This window comes from Numenius arquata, chromosome 13, assembly GCF_964106895.1.
Source record: "Numenius arquata chromosome 13, bNumArq3.hap1.1, whole genome shotgun sequence".
Lineage (NCBI taxonomy): Eukaryota > Metazoa > Chordata > Aves > Charadriiformes > Scolopacidae > Numenius > Numenius arquata.
The window spans coordinates 12,038,357-12,054,170 of record NC_133588.1 but is presented as its reverse complement, the minus strand read 5'-3'; the positions used below and the strand labels follow the sequence as shown (position 1 = coordinate 12,054,170).

At 44.1% G+C, this 15,814-nt stretch overlaps 1 protein-coding gene across 1 annotated transcript in view; it reads right to left on the bottom strand.

The window, feature by feature from the left end:
• Positions 1–12,201, bottom strand: part of ZCCHC14 (zinc finger CCHC-type containing 14) — a 51,112-nt gene extending 38,911 nt beyond the window's left edge. The window contains exon 1 of the mRNA XM_074157948.1: positions 11,638–12,201. Coding sequence (XP_074014049.1) covers positions 11,638–12,201 — 564 coding nt within the window. The remainder of the gene's footprint in view (positions 1–11,637) is intronic.
• Between the last annotated feature and the right edge of the window lie 3,613 nt (positions 12,202–15,814).

The following is a 15,814-nucleotide window of genomic DNA, read 5'->3' as shown; positions in this document are numbered from 1 at the left end:
AACCCAGGAACAGCACAAGCCAGAAAATTAGATTCAGGCCAGACTATGTTATCCTAAACAGCCAGGTTCCAAACATTCAGAACAATCAGCAAATATAAAACACAGTACTTGAAACTGAGTAAGAACACAGCCACATGGTTTCAGACAGATCTCCAAACAAGAAGTTTGTTACAATATATTGCCTCCTGTCTTGTATTCCCTTCTCTCCCCTACCCTTACAGTAAGCATTGCGTGCAGTTTAAAATTTGTATTTTGTTTATACATAACCTCCAATTCTTTCCATAAAGATTTAATTTCTATATACTTGGTAAAGATTAATTTAGCCCATATGTCTTGACTGACTGAGCTCATATACTATCTGATTCAGCCGCACATCAAAGCAAAGCAGTTCCAAATTGGCCTAGAAAAAAAAAAAAATCACAAAGCTCTGATTAGTTCCAAATGGAGCGCTTTGTTAGTGAGCTGAATGGTGTTATAACCAGTGAATCTGACTGCTTAAAGCTTTCATTCCAAATTTTAAATAATTTTTTCCACTGACTTAAACATACCAATACTGCAAAGGTTTGGATTTGTTTAGCAAAAGTAAAATAATGAAAAATGTTTTGCAAATCAAAGTTTTATTTCCAAAATAGTAACAGCTTTTTTTTTTTTTTTTTTTTTAATTTGAGGCCAAGGAAAACACAGAGGTACAATAACCCATCAGCTACGAACTGCAGAAGATACTGCTTTGGCAGGGTTGGGAGAAAAGAAACGCTGGCAAAAGCTTAACAGTAGATGCCCAGGAAGGACTTGTCCAAATTCAGCTGTAGAAATTCAGTGTCAGGTAGATTCTGGGAGGAATGTTCCCCACAGCTGAACACTACTGCAATCCCTAGCTTGGGCTGAGCACAAACAACTACTAAAAAGCAGTCACTAGATTCCAAATAAAGAACAAGGCATTCCAGTGAGATAAAGATTCTAAGAAGTGGTGAGCAAATTGCTTTGGACCTTTTAGGATCTGTAACATTTCTGAAGAAAGCCAAGATGCCATTAAAGAATAAGCATCTGCTGTTCAGGAACTATTAAAGGCTTGTTTTCTAAAGCAGTAACAGTCCACAGTAAAGGTGGATAAACTGGCATCACAGAAACCAGAAATGTTCAGGCTATGTTTCCTAATAAACCACAGGAGTGACATTTCATAAATACAGAAAAATTCACGAATCATTCAAGGTCTCAGAGGGCACAGCATCAGACATCTGAACAGAAGAGTTCAGATTTTTCAACTTAAATTATTTGACAACATCAACAGAAACAGTCCATGAAGACTAATCAAATAATACAGCAACCCCAGAGAGTTAAAGCAATAGAAATACTCTCCACTATACCTAATCTCACCCTTAGCACAGCATTTGGTAGAGAGCCAGGGAGAAGCCAAGCCCTCGGTTACACCTATCCATAGTTTCCTTGATTATTCATAAACTGTTTTAACATCAGAGTGGCCTGTTGGCTTATTCAATGACTCTAGAAGATGCACCACTCAAATGGGTGCAGAAGAAATTCTTAAACTATTTTTACTCTAGTGTTGTGTCTACTCCCTCCATAGCAGAACATCTGGCTCACAGATGAACTTCTGATTTTCCAGATTAAAACCTAGCTTAGCTCTTGAATTTCAAATTCAAGCAGTAGCCATAACTGAAAACAACAAAGAAAATTCATCATTACCTAATGACCGAGGTTCAGCCTGAATTATTCTGTGCCTCACTCTCCATAGTAATAAAAATATCAAAACTGGTATCAGCTACTGAAAAGCACATCCTTCCCAACATGTGCTAAACAGAAGGATCACAGAATGTCACCCTGAAGCCCTCCACCCCCTGGACCTAACCAGGAAGAGAAACAATCGCTTTGACTCAGGGGTCGAGGACAAACATGTCAAGGCATCAGAAGTCATTGCTAGAATTTTAGCCATTATCACATTTGTCCCTTTTCACCTGCCAGCAAACAATAAAACTTTTTTTCAGCAGAGTGCAGTGATTTTCTTCTCAGCATCAGAGACGTACCAACAGGCATAGGTCTTCTCGGGACAGCAAGAAAAGTTCTAGAAAGCTCTTCAAAACACTTGATCCATCAAAAAGCACACAGGAAAATAAATTTACACGACAAAATCACCCGGAGCAGTTACTTCAACAAGCGGTGTTCCTCTTTCAGCAACTGCTACCTGAAGTGGCTCTGCCACTATCCAAGACAGTGGAAGTCAATATAGAAAATGGTAAATGCACGAAGCCAGATTTAGCTTTGCCCTCCAGGGACAATGCCTAACATTTAATACAGCAAAGTCTTTCACAAAAATAACAGGACTGATAGAAATCAAACTTAACATTAAGAATTTTACCCAAACAGCAATTATATGTTCCTTTTAAAAATAACCAAACAGAACACAGAAAATACATGGTTTAATAGTAAAGCATTTGCTGACTTAGTTTGAAGTGGAGCCAATACTAAAAATCAACACAGCTCACTACCTAAAGTGTAACATGACCTATAATTTAAGGAAACAATGATACAGGGTCCGAGGAAATAAAATACTGATTTCTATACCTAGTTAGGTATGAAATTTAGGTCATGCATTACACAGGAAAAGTAAACAAAATATAAAAGCAATGAGTCAGTTAAGTGAGATACTGGGGCCACAGCTAAAAGCCACATGAACACATTCTCCCATTGATCACGCAGGAAAACTTTTTCACATAACGTTCAGTTTTCAGAAGTGGCCAATGATATACTGGGAAAGTCCCACAGATAAATGCTTCTGCCAATTCTTGCTTGGGAAGTCTCCACTAAAGAAGGTTTTTCATAATTATAAACTGACCTCCACGCTGATGCAGATAACATTAAGAGTACACTCAGAAATTGGAGTACTGAAGTTGAGGGGGGGGGGAAAGCCAGTCAACTCCATTCACTCCTGCCAGTTTCATATTAGCGAGTATTAACAGCAGCTTATTTTGAGGTTAACACCAAGGTCTTTAACACAGTGCAATCCTGCTTGCAAAAATGCTCCTCCAGAAGCTTGATGGCAAGGATACAGCCCGTGCATGCTCAGGCAGTTAAGCTGCTAGTTCCCAACGCAGGTACCTAACTCAGGTTCCCAAATTTGAAAAAATCCATTGCTAACACTCAGGCATCAGTCTAGCAACGCATACGATTGTCCAGTAGGCTAAGTCTGAGCCAGAAACAAGAGCACCCAATGCGAGGACCCGAAACTCAAAATCTACTGAGACTACAAAACCAGGAGGAGCAAGACTGAGTGAACATCGTCCTCTTAATAGCAACAAGCCATTAGTCTGCCCAGCTGCTTGTGAAACCATAGCCTCAGGCACCACTTCTGCATTTACTTATATATGCAAATACCCGACTGTTCTCCCACTAGAAGAACAAAATTAAAAACTATTCCTTTTGAAGATTTGAACTCTTCCACAAGGATGTTTAAGGAACACTCACAAACACACCCCAACTCTTCACATACCTAGTAAAGTCCTCAACACTTAAATTTACACATGTTTAGTTGCTTTGTTGGACTGGGTCATGAACGCAACTGGAAGAGTTTGGTTTGTGCTAGAAATTCATGTAGTTCCAACAGCCAGTGTCTACCAAAAAAGACGTAAGGACCAGGTGCAATCAAGTCAATTGTGTCCATGTTTCTCAACAGCTACAGAAGGTCCCACACCTACTCTCCTAAGAAGTCAGTTAAAAGGAATCCATCTTTGAACACAAAGGGTGAACAGGCAATTCACAGTGAAATGGGATAATAGATCAGATGCTTTTGTTCTGCGAGACCATTACTGGAATGAAATGAAGCATGTGGCACTTAAATGCTACGGGACAATCACACACCTACTACAAGGCTCCATTATAAATTCAGTAGAGCAGATGGACCAAAAAAAGCCTGGGTCATATTTTACAGACTAGGTCATTTCCACTAAAAATCCTTTGTTTAAAGAATCGTGAAAACTTTGTTAATGCCAGGAACATAAATCTACCATAGAGTAACTGGACTTTAATTACACTGTGCTGCATATTTGTTATTGCAGACAGTCAAAAGAAGCATTTGAAAGCACCTGGCAAGTCTAGTTTGTGCAGAGATGTGCACTCACCCCACAAGGCAAATGAGTGAAGCTGCGCTCTGCAAAGAAGTTTTAGAATTATTTAATATGAGCTAACGCAATGTTTTCTGCCACCACTACAGTCTCCAACAGTTAACTATATGAGCTTGCCAAGCAGCCAGAATATGTGGGATTTCCTGCTGAAACGACACACTGAGTTAAAGTTTGAACTCTAAAGGGAAAAACTCTCTGTAAAAGGCAACAGAAAAAAACCCCAAGTATTAATACAATAAGCAAGAAAACAACACCCTGTTTCATGCACCTCATCTTCCACGATTTGCTATAGCTTACTGGACAGGCTGCAAGTCCAACCAGTTCACTCGCACTGTGCTAATTCAAGGCACTTTCATTCTAGACTTCTGGTGCATCAGGCATTTTTCAAAAGAGACAGATGACAAGAAAGATATTTTTGCTCCAAAACAAAACAAAAACCAAATCTGAATTTTCCAAACCGATCATTAAAAACATCTCAAAATCAAACCAGATAACTGTTTATAATCGGAGCTTGAAAGGGACACTACTGCTCTATGCCCCAGCACTGATGTGCAAGTATATCTCTGTTTCTTCACCCGAATGCTACCAAAAGCTAAAAGCACAGCTACCAGAAGGGAAGATTATCTTAAATCTCCCAAGAGAATTCAAAGTGTAGTGTGGTCCTCTCTGCTATACAAACCTTCAGCCCTTAATGACATATTAACGCTAATACTGTGTTGACTTTAGAGCTACCGTATTTATTGGTTGCCAGCATATGGGTGGGAAATTGACCCCACGGGGCCAGTACATACAGTTGGGAGGTAAAAGATAAAGAAGCAATTCTAAAATCTGCTAAGGCATAAGCCTTTGCCTGGTAGAATGGTTCGTTGCCACTCTGGTCTCTTCTGCAACAATTCACCGATTAACAAGTTTGGCAGAAGTAATCTGACAAATCACAGACTCGCTGATTTTAATCTCCCCCTCCTTCATCTCCTCAACATCTACTTAAGTTATAGCTTGACTGTAATACAATTGCTTATTGTAGAAAAAGACATTGGAAAAGAATCTATAATATGCATGAAAAATGCTCACTTTCACTATTTATCATCATGACTTGGCAGGCCTTTAATTAAAATAAAGATTTTACCCTGAAGTAATTGATCTTATTATTTCTGGATCACTTCAGCTATTTACAAAAATCCTGAAATCCTGTATTGGCCAGAACACCTGCTAAAAAGTGTATCCTTTCCAATGCTTATTATTGGATACTGGTACCAATGAGACCCAAGGAAAAATTCCATTTTAGCATGAGGCAAGAGTGAGGGATTTAGATGTTTGGTTATTACAAAACCCATGCAAAGAAATACACATCAACATCTCTTTGCTAGATTTAATACCCATTTCCAATCTAAATAGGGAACAACTTCAATTCAACTTGCTCCAATTCTTTTGCCAGAGTAAAATCAAATTCTAGTTTAAGCGTGACAACGGTTCTCATTTCAACAGACAAATTAGATCTAGCATTTCTATAAGATTCTGTGGATTCACAGAAACTCCTATCTATAGTCTCAAGAATAACTTTGGTTTTTTTTAAGGAGAAAAAGGGCTCAAGAGCAAGTAGTAAAACTGACATTGCAGTATTTGAATATAGGTGATGACTATACATGTCCCTTTACCAGAGCACGCTTAAAAGCCTCACAGGTACTGCAGCACTAAAGTCCATAGAAGAATCAGAGCTCTGCCCTGCTAGAAAGAGGCCGTGCTGTATCGAATAACCAGTGAAAAGATGACAGGATCTCACTTTTAGCAATTCAAACATTTACAAAAAACCCCATGCTAAACCAAATGGCTACATACTTCCAAACAAGGATGCTGTTCAGTACCTTTGAAGTTAGACACTGGAATGCTTGTTAGGTGTGGTTAACTACCACTGGCTCCGTTTTCCCAAGGAGGATCTGCATACAGCTTGTACGCTGATTCAATTAAAACAGTTTGAAGTCTGGTACAGTCCAAAATTTCCAACACCTTACATTGCACAGAATAACACCCATGTATTTGTCTTCCAGAAGAGATGACGCCTATTTCAATGTTGCTTAACTGACAACTAACAGTTACAAGGTAATTAGTAGGGAGGAGGAAAAAAAAAAAAAAAAAAAAAGAGTAAATTAAAAAAAAAGTGAAGTGGAACACACTCTTAAAAACTTAATTCAGCCTGCACAAAAAGAAAGGGAAAACAGCTCACGGAAAAAACAACATCATTATTAGCTCAACACATATTTTTTGGCTGCTCTGCCCCTGATGTTTGGATGTACAGTCCATTTCCCAAGCAAACTAATTTAGGTTCTTAAATTCAAGTTCATCGCGTAACATACAACTGGGCAAAGTCAATTTGGTGGTAATTAATACTGTAACTACATGAGACCGTTGTCTTCCAAGGATCCCTTTACATGTTGAGCTCATTTCTGAAAATACTGCAGGTTTGAGACTGAACCATTTTATCAGAGTCACAAAAACTTTCAAACAAGAGTATCAGTAAGAAATGAGCCAGAACTGGAAGCCTCCCATTTCTTAACTGAAACATCAAGAGGCGTGTGTAATCCATGTTGCCTCAAGTACCCTGAACACTAAAAGGACATGCAAGGATTGGCACATGTCACCAGCTGGAAGCTACAGGACCTGCCCCAACAGCTCCTGAGGTTAGTTTTGTGTGGTTTTGAAAATGAGATCATTCCCGAGATAGCAACTACTGCTATCAGCAAGTAAACACTTCTGAACACTTCTAGCAGCTAGCAACTGCTATTAACATGGTAATCTACTAAAGCTACAAAATACCTTCAGTGGGTTAGGAGGCTAAAAGTTAGGGTTTTCATGATTTATTCTATCCCTACGAAGCTAGCATAAAAGCATCTGGCACAGATCACTTAATAGCTAGATTGCTTAACTCTGTGAGGACTCAATGACTTGGTTTCTACCCAACAAATAATATTTTTTCCAACTCATCATTCCACAGATGAAATCAACTCTGAAGATGGTGTCTGTAACTTCAATCACTCGTAGCAAACAGTGCAGAAAGGCAAAGGTATTTGAAATGGACGCCCCAGAACATCATCTCTACACAGCTCCCAATAAACAGTCTTTAGTTATTTCTAACTTTTAGATGAGCCTAGGGAATTAGCGCGGGTGAAAAATAGCATCTTATGCTATAAACTTGAAATAGCCATTGGTGCAGTATTTGGAAGCTGACTAGGCAAGAGCCATATTCCCATTCACAAGGTATCAACCCGAAAGAGCCACATAACTACAGTGTCACTGACTCTTATTTCCTTTCAGCTGCAAACAAACTGTAGTCAGACCTACTATTTATGACCCCGATTCTGCAGCTGAAGCCACCACCAGATCATTGCACTGACTGCACCGAAGAGCTCTTCTCAGCCAGCTCGCAAAGCAGGCACTTTGTGGCCAAAGCATTACCTTATTTCCTTGTTTTTACAGAAAGATCTCAATGAGTAGATGAAACAACTCCAAGAAATACAAAGGTGACAGACTCATGAATAACTTCTCTAGTTCTGGAAGTTATGTCCTCAGCGTTACTAACGCAAGTAGACTTCTAGAGAGAAAAAGTTAGCCCATGCAGAGATTCATATTATTATGGCTAGATGAGTGCCACTATCCGAGTAGGTCCTGGTATGTCATTATCTACAGGACATGAGCCTAAGGGGTTCTGTAAAGACAGCATCACTGCAGCCTCAAAGCAACCAAGAATGAATAAAAACATTAAATTTTTTACCTATAGCAAAACCAGATGTTCATTGTCACAAGTCGCACACAACAGAAGGCTGAATGGGCGGTTCAAGATGTTGGGAGCCAGATTTGAGACATTTCTCCCTTCTCTGTGGGTCACAAATTCAGCAGTGGCAATTTGCCTGTCTAAGCACCTGGATGGTACTTGCACAGCAGGAGACATTTGGCTACTGGTTTTCCTGTGCCCTGATGCTTCCAGCTCCCTCTCTATGAAAAGAGCCGCAGTTTGCAGCTCTAAGCACAGTACCTCAGCACAGAAATGAGCCTTCAGATCCTAGGCTCTAAGTGCTGGCCAGAAAACCATTCTATCTCCTTTGTGGGAAAGGCATAAAAGTCAGCTGAATAGGCAAAAGGTGCAAAACCAGCCTGAAAACTCAGCTGCATCATTTCCAGTTCAAAATAACCCCACTATGGTTAATCCCAGGAACAAAAGTTTTTAAAGACCTAATTCGTTAGATGTGCCTGGGCTTCATCTGAAGACAATTTGCACTGTGTCCATTTTTTAAAACCATACCTTAGATTTTATGCCTACAAGCAAAAAGTTTGAAGAATCCAGACCTCAAGTCCTTCAAGTGTCGGAACCACTCAAACCCAGAAGAAAATACAGGACAAGACAAGGGGCAGAAATTACCATCTTGACAGAGACTAAAGCAATAGTCTGTTTGTAGAAAGGGCACTGTTCTCCCTTCTTAGGGCAAGGAAACTGAATATTCATTTTGTGCTATCCAGTAGAAACCATGAATCTAATAATTACTGACCTACTTCAAGCCAGCCACAGCCACCTTTTCCTGTGAAGTTAAGATTAATGCAATCCTTGGATAATAATAATCTCAAAAAGCACAAAATAAAGTAAAAAGATATTGGCAGCTGTTTTGAGCCTCCTCGCAGTCAGCAATTCCAGCAGACAGTAAAAGACAACAGCAAAAAGCAGTGGTTTGCATCACTAATCAACTTTAAATGTGTCCACCTGCACCAAAGCAACTTTAAGACTCATTGAATGTTTACAGCAATTTTGTATCAACTGTTCAGTTTCTTCAGTATTGTACACACATTGTACACAAGATATTTTTGAGCAATTTCACTCTAAGATGTGAAAGAGACAGGAGATGGAAAGAGGATTGCAAGCTCCAGTCCTCTGGAAAAAAGCTGTAGCTAATATCAAGTTGAGTTGTATTTTAATAGGACCGACTGAGCAGAAGCAGCACATTTTTGTTTGTTTCTGCGAAAAGAGAAGAGAGCTCTGTTCAACTTTTTTGTTGCATCTCCCTGAATAAACAAATCATCAGGAATTGTAACAGACCTCTAGTTATACAGAAAAGTCGCACCAGTGTTAGTCCCTACTCCCAAACTGGGCACAAGGGAAAGGCTGAAGGGTAACCAGCCCTGTGCACAAAGAGCTCCCTATTTGCATGCCATTAGGCAGCCACTCCATTCCAGCTTCCCAAAGTTTCTCAGGGCCTCGAGTGGCGACCACTTCTCCAGCTCATTTTCTAAGGACGAGCTCAAAGAGGTACGCGCTTGAGCATTTTCGGAGCAGCATTCATACAATCGAGCACACAGCGCTGACTTCAAGTACCAGCTCGGCGTAGGCTCGAGCTGTAGTAAAGCAACAAGAGAGCGATGAGAAAGCGCTGGCTCCGGGGAAGAAATTCTCCTCCAATTCTGAAGAGGCCGAAGCGCGCAGGACTTTTGGCAGGCAGCAGCCCAGCTCACTTTCTCTTGACATCTGGATTGTTTTTTTTTTTTTTCCCTAGGTGATGTTACAACACAAGTATTGTCACAACATAACTTAGTAACATCACAAGATCTAAGCCCAGAGTGTTGGAATTTATTCTGTGCATATTTAAACGGGGCTGAATGGAGAAAGATATTGTTTTTTCCACTCGCTTCATCCAACTCCTGTTTTAAGCCAACTTCTTACTCTAAAAGTAGCAAAATTACCCATCAACACTGAAAAAAATGTAACAAACTTAAAAGAGGAAATCTGCATGTGTTCAAACAAAATACATATTCCACAGACTGTGAATGCAAAGCCACCTTTCCCCCCGCCTCAATTCTGTACTTAACGACCAGTATTCTTCAACACCAATTTCTTAAAAAAAAAAGTATTTTTGAAGAGACAACCCTTCAGTGAGTTCAGAAGGAGAAAACCAACCCGATAATCCAATGACTGTCCTGTATACCTTATTGCTGGCAAAAAAAAATGGTAGGATGGATTCTCCGTCCATCTTAGATTGACATAAATAGTGCCAGAGTTTTTCAGCTACATAAATCCTGCACTGTTTGCAAAGCTTTGAAAGCACACTCTGAAAAATGTTCCTGCCTGCATAATTTTTGTCTTTTTTTGCTCATCTTATTTTGGGAAAACTTCTATATGATTTACAGTCTTTCCTTTCAAACCTATCGTCTGTGCATCTTTTGATTAAGGGAAGTTTCAAGTAGTGAAGTAACTGAAAGGAAGCTTTTTCTGGTTTTAATTATACTCTTCTACATTCTGCATGAAATATTCTTTCCATTTATATTTTATTCATGTAGAGGTTTAAACTGAATAAAGAGGCATTCCCATACCCTGTTTTTTCTTCTTAAAACACAATGTCAGGAAGAAACACTGTTTAAAGACATAGGAAGGGAAGATTAAAAGAAATATGAAGTTTAATAATGCTCATCTAAATTTTATAATTAAAGCAGCAGTATTCAAAGAAACTCAAAATCGGAAGGAAATTTGTATTCAGGAGAAGACCAAGCATACGTTTCTGTCTCAATCTGAAATTCAATGCTCAACTTAATGGAATCTACACTGAGCCCTCAGAAACAGCTTTATTTAGGATACTACTCCAACACAGGGATTTTCACAGCCTTCAGGCATACACCATCTCTCCCAATAGAAGGGTAACATCATTATTTGCTGACTGAGTCTGTACATCCTCAAAAGCTGCAGCCTGTTAACTAAGCAGATGCACCCACTTAGCTGGTACTTAGTTTGAACTTTCAAGCAGGTTAAATTCAGTCAAGAAGACAGTTTGACTCCCTAATTTGTAGCAGGCTAAGAGCACTTAAGCAGTCAGTAACATATCTAATTACTAACAGCACCTCTTAAGACGTTACTGTCTAGCTTAATTGCTAGCAGTTGAATAAACGAACAGCAAGTTAATGACAGTGAACCGCTGACACCAGGATCAATACCTGAGAGATTCTGGGAGACAGGCAACCACAACATTTATTTAAGTTCACTATCAGAAACTCAAAATGTTTGCCATCGCATTCATCTAAACAAAACCCAAACTCACCAAGATGCCTTTGCCACTGGACAGCTACTCCCAAAGCTGATCCTCCTTTCCAACTTCTTCCAGGGAAACTTAAACAGGTGCTTGTTCCCAAATCTAGAGATATTACATGTTTGTTTCCCCTATTAAATCACTGCTCTTCCACGCAACTGGCAGGACTGTCCCCTCAGCAGAGGTACTGCCAGAACCAATCAGCTAAGGTTTATAGTGCTGCCTGCTGATCAGCTTGTGAACCCCTTCTCATTTAAATGTCATGAGCCCATAAAAATTCCATGCATCCCCTCTTCGACCATCCCCATCATCAACCAAGCAAGCAATCTCTGCCAGTCTCCTACGCTGCAATTTATCACTAAGAATGCCTGGTTTAAAATGAGAGCTGAAGACACAACCCAGTGCCCCACAGCAGTGCCATTTACAGTGTGCAGAAGCAGGATACCCACCTTATGGCACCCAGGATAGGTTGCCATGGTGTTGAGGGTAGAGGTGCTGGGATTCTTGCTGGTGCTGGCCATGATGTTCTGGATCTGGGTGAGCTCTTGCCTCAGCACCTGTTTCTGGTGGAAACTGAAAGCAGGGTGGTTGGATGCCATGGTAAAGAGCAACAGGAACTCATCCCCTGTGCGGCCCTCGTTGAGTTGTAGCCCATAGTTGTTGATGACGGAATCGATGTGGGTGAGGGTACGGAAGAGGACCCCAGCCGCCTCTCGGTGGGCAGACCCGAGCAAGGCGAGAGAGACCAAAAGTTTGCTGCGTACCACCTCGTCCGTCAGGTTAGTGAGGCTCCCCAGGTCGGCGGGGTTGTTGGCCTTGATTTCGGAGTCGCGCAGGGAGTGGTAGTCCTTGCGGGCCAGGTCCTCCAGGCAGGCGCCCAGGAAGCGCAGCTCCAGCGGGATGCAGAGGTCCAGGAGGCCGCAGAGGAACTCCACACGCTGCGGGGAGGGCAGCTCGGAGAACCAGCGGTACACGCCGTCCCGCTGCAGCCGCGGGCACCGCTTCTCCACCATGGTGCTTCGCCTACCCCCGGCCCGGAGGGAGCACGCCCTGCTGGGGGCAGCGCCGGCGAGGCCGGGCGGCAGCGCCCCGAGGGGGGCCCGTAAGGCGGGCGCCCCGACACCCCCCGAGCGGCCCCCTCCGCGCTCCCGCCCCCCCGGCAAACCCGCCCCCCGGGGGGCGAGGGGGCAGCCCCCAGCGGCGGGCAGGGCCGGGCCGGGTTCCCCCCGAGGGTGGCCGCCGGCGGCGGCGCAGGCCCGAGCGCTGAGGCGCGGCCTGGCCGCGGGGTCCCCACCCGGTAGGGCCCGGCGGCCCCGAGCAGGCCTCTGCGCTCCCGCGTCCTTCCTCACGGGGCGGCTCCTTCTCTCAGCCGGGCGCCGGCTGCCGCCATCCTCCGCGCAAGCCCGTCCCGCCGCGCTGGGCCCCGCCGGAGCCGCCCCGCCGCGGCCGCCGCCACAACCGCGGGAAATAATCCCTCGCTAGAAGGCAGCGAGCAGGCGGAGGGGGACCGGAGCAGGCAGCGCGCGCGCGCACCGCCGGTCCGCGGCGGAGGGATCCCGCGGTGAGAAGTCCCAGCCGGCAGCGGAGCGGGGGGGAAAAGAGAGAGAGAGACAGAGGAAGGAGCGATGGAGCGCCTTCACTCCCGGCCTGACCCCGCGGCGGGCCCCGCCCACCGCTCTGCTGATTGGCCGAGCCGACTACTCGCAGCCGGAGATTGGCTGCCAGCGCGCTGTACTCCCACCCTCTTCCTCGCGTACAGGAGCGGGGTCTAGGTGGGCCTGTCAATCACCAGCTTTTAGCCCCCTCCCTTGATCCCTCCCCTGGCGCTGATTGGTCAAAAAGAGGCTTAAATAGGAGAGGGGCGGGAGCAACCGCCTTTTGTCTGCGGCCGGGCGCCGGTGGTGGGAGTGGAGCTGCTGCGAGGGGATGGGGGATCGGGCCTGAGGTAGTGCTCTCCTCTTAGGGCAGATCTGTGCCTTGCCCCGCGCCGGGCTGGCCCCGCAGGGGAGCTGTGGTGACTCATTTAGGCCTGGGGCTCCTGTCCCTCCCCTTAGGGCAAGGGTTGTCCCTGTGGCTCGGTCAGCACTGGCCTGGAGGGGTGCGTCAGGGCGCTATCCTGACTGATTCTGAAGTCATGTTTGACCAGCTTCATTCCCCCCTTCACGGCAGGTGCATTTGCAGTCTGTCCACTGATCCAAGGTGTGCTCCCCACGCTCTTTGCCAGCTCCAGTGTGGTACGCACCTTTTCCCCTCGCTTTTCTGGCAACAGCATCCTCGCAGAGCCTTATGGCCTAGAAGAGGGAATGGTGCCCGTGCCCTCTTTCCTCAGCTGTCGCTTTAGGCTGGCGACAGGCCCAAGGGTGGAGCGGAGGGATGCATGATCCCAAAATCTCAATGAAGTGTTTGGCCCTGGCATTGGCCCGAGCAGTCACCGAACCAAGCTGCCCTCTGGAGTCAAAGCCGTTGTGGCAGTTGCCCTTCGGATTGTCTCTAAACACAGTGTGGGAACAAAAGAGGTACTAAAGGCCTCTCAAAATAGTACGTTTTCTCCCCCCACGTTCCCACTCTCCATTCTAAACCGGGATTCTGGCTGACAGCAGTGTAGCGATGCACGCCTTGAAGCGGTTTCATCGTCCCCAGATTTGCCTGCACAGGTGGCATCCAGCAACCAAGAGGCGGACGCATAATTTCTTTCTTTCATAATGTTTTTCCCCGGGACTGGGCTGTTTGTCTGCTGTAGCCCAGTAGCCAGCCTGCACATCAGCTCGATAAATGGTGCGGGTGGAGATCTTGAAGTGGAGCAGGCCAGGAATAACATTTTTAAATGCAGCCCCAGGCAGGCAAAGGATGAGTCCAGACTTGATTTTTATATGATTGTAATCTTCTTGGAAGATGGACGGTGTGTTTTATTTTAGCAAGTGCAATATTGCTGCAACGCAGATAAACAAAAGAGCTAACGTTGATGTTTTTATAAGCACAATTGCATTTTGTCGGGACTTGATCTTTATGGGATGCACACGATGCCCAAACGCGGGCTGCTTTCTGTCGCATGAGTTGTGTGAACACTTCTCTTGGTACCCTATAAGAGAAAAAGGCTTATTCCTTTGGGTGGTGGTTTATTGGAAATCTCATTATACACCTTGCTAAGATGAACTGCTGCACCACAAAAATTCCAAATGCTGGTAGTTTATCCTTTTTTATTTCCCAGTGGAATATCATAGACTATCAAGTGCATTTATTGAAGTTCCACTGAAATGCGAGGGTAAGCAGCCAAAGGACACTCACTGGGGTTGCATAATGTCCTATATTGTAAAGCGACACAACTCTGCTTCTGTGTTGCAGGCTCCTGCTGTGAGAGGGTCCTTGAAAATCCCACAGCCTCTCTGTGTCCTCTCCTTGTAGTGATCCGTCATTGAGTGCAAACCATATGTGCTTCCTTTTCCTGCCACGCTCGGTATTGTCCATCGGAGGAAGGGACGTGCGGAAAACAGAGGAAGGGCTCTCAGTCCCATAGGAAAGGTTTGCATTGAATTGCAGCATGGGCCAGGCAGTAGGCATAAGGACACCGAGTTCTTTGGTGGCCTTTCTGCTTACGTTGGTGTCTTTATCCCAGCATTAATCCATCCTGAAAGCACGACGCTGTGCTCAAAGTCAGGTATCTGGTGATTGCCTGGTCTGTAGCATGCTGAAGGTTTAAACTTTTCTGCTTGGGAACCAGGTCTAAGCCTGAGCCCAAATGAAAGTTTAACTGAGAATTTTGCTGCTAAAGAGCGAGTCTGTGGTTTACAGCCAGAGCAGAAATTGTTTGTCTTCAATGCCAGACAGTCAGACAAACTCTATTCTGAAGTGTTGTATATGAACTGGGAGCCTTTTCTCTGATTAGAAGTGGCTTTGGGTGAAGCCAGAGGAAACCGAAAGGAGCATGACATATAATTTAGTCACAAGCCACCAGGAATTCCTGGGTAGCCAGTGGGCAAAGCAAGGAACCACCCTCAGCAAGATAAATCAACTTTGTAAGAGCTCGTGATAGCACTTGCTGGAGGCACCGGGTTGTGAGTGAGGGTGGTTCTGGGGTCCCTGTACAGCCATGGCCCCCGGAAGAGCACAGCCCTCTGGGCACCAAAACTGGCTCCTTGTTTCATCCTCAGATCACCCTATTTCCTGCAGCTTCTCCTTGTAAATTCTTCTCGTGTGTGTTTGAGACAAACAGCTGGAGAAGATTCCTTGTTGGAGTAATCAGTAAACAGTAACAGAGAGTAAAGTAATTTTCTGTTTTCGTATTTTCAGCACATGCAGAAGCTGTCCCAGTCAGGAGAGGGGAGAGGGTCCGTTTCATCAACATTGGATGCAGCTACTTTTGTTGTCACCTGCCATCTTGAGGATCTGAACCCGTCCTTGGATTTCCTCAATCCTGTTTAACCAAGGAGCCTGGCTGAAGTCCTTCTTTTCCTTTATATCAGAGCAAACGTAGCCAAATCCACAAAGATAATTTCTTGTTCATGTGAGTTTGACTCAGTGCAACATGGAAAGTTGAAAAGCAAATAAAAATTAACTGAAAAATAAATCAGCATGAGGTGGGTAACTGAGTGCAGGAGCTATTTCAGGTTTTTATCCACAGAGTCAACA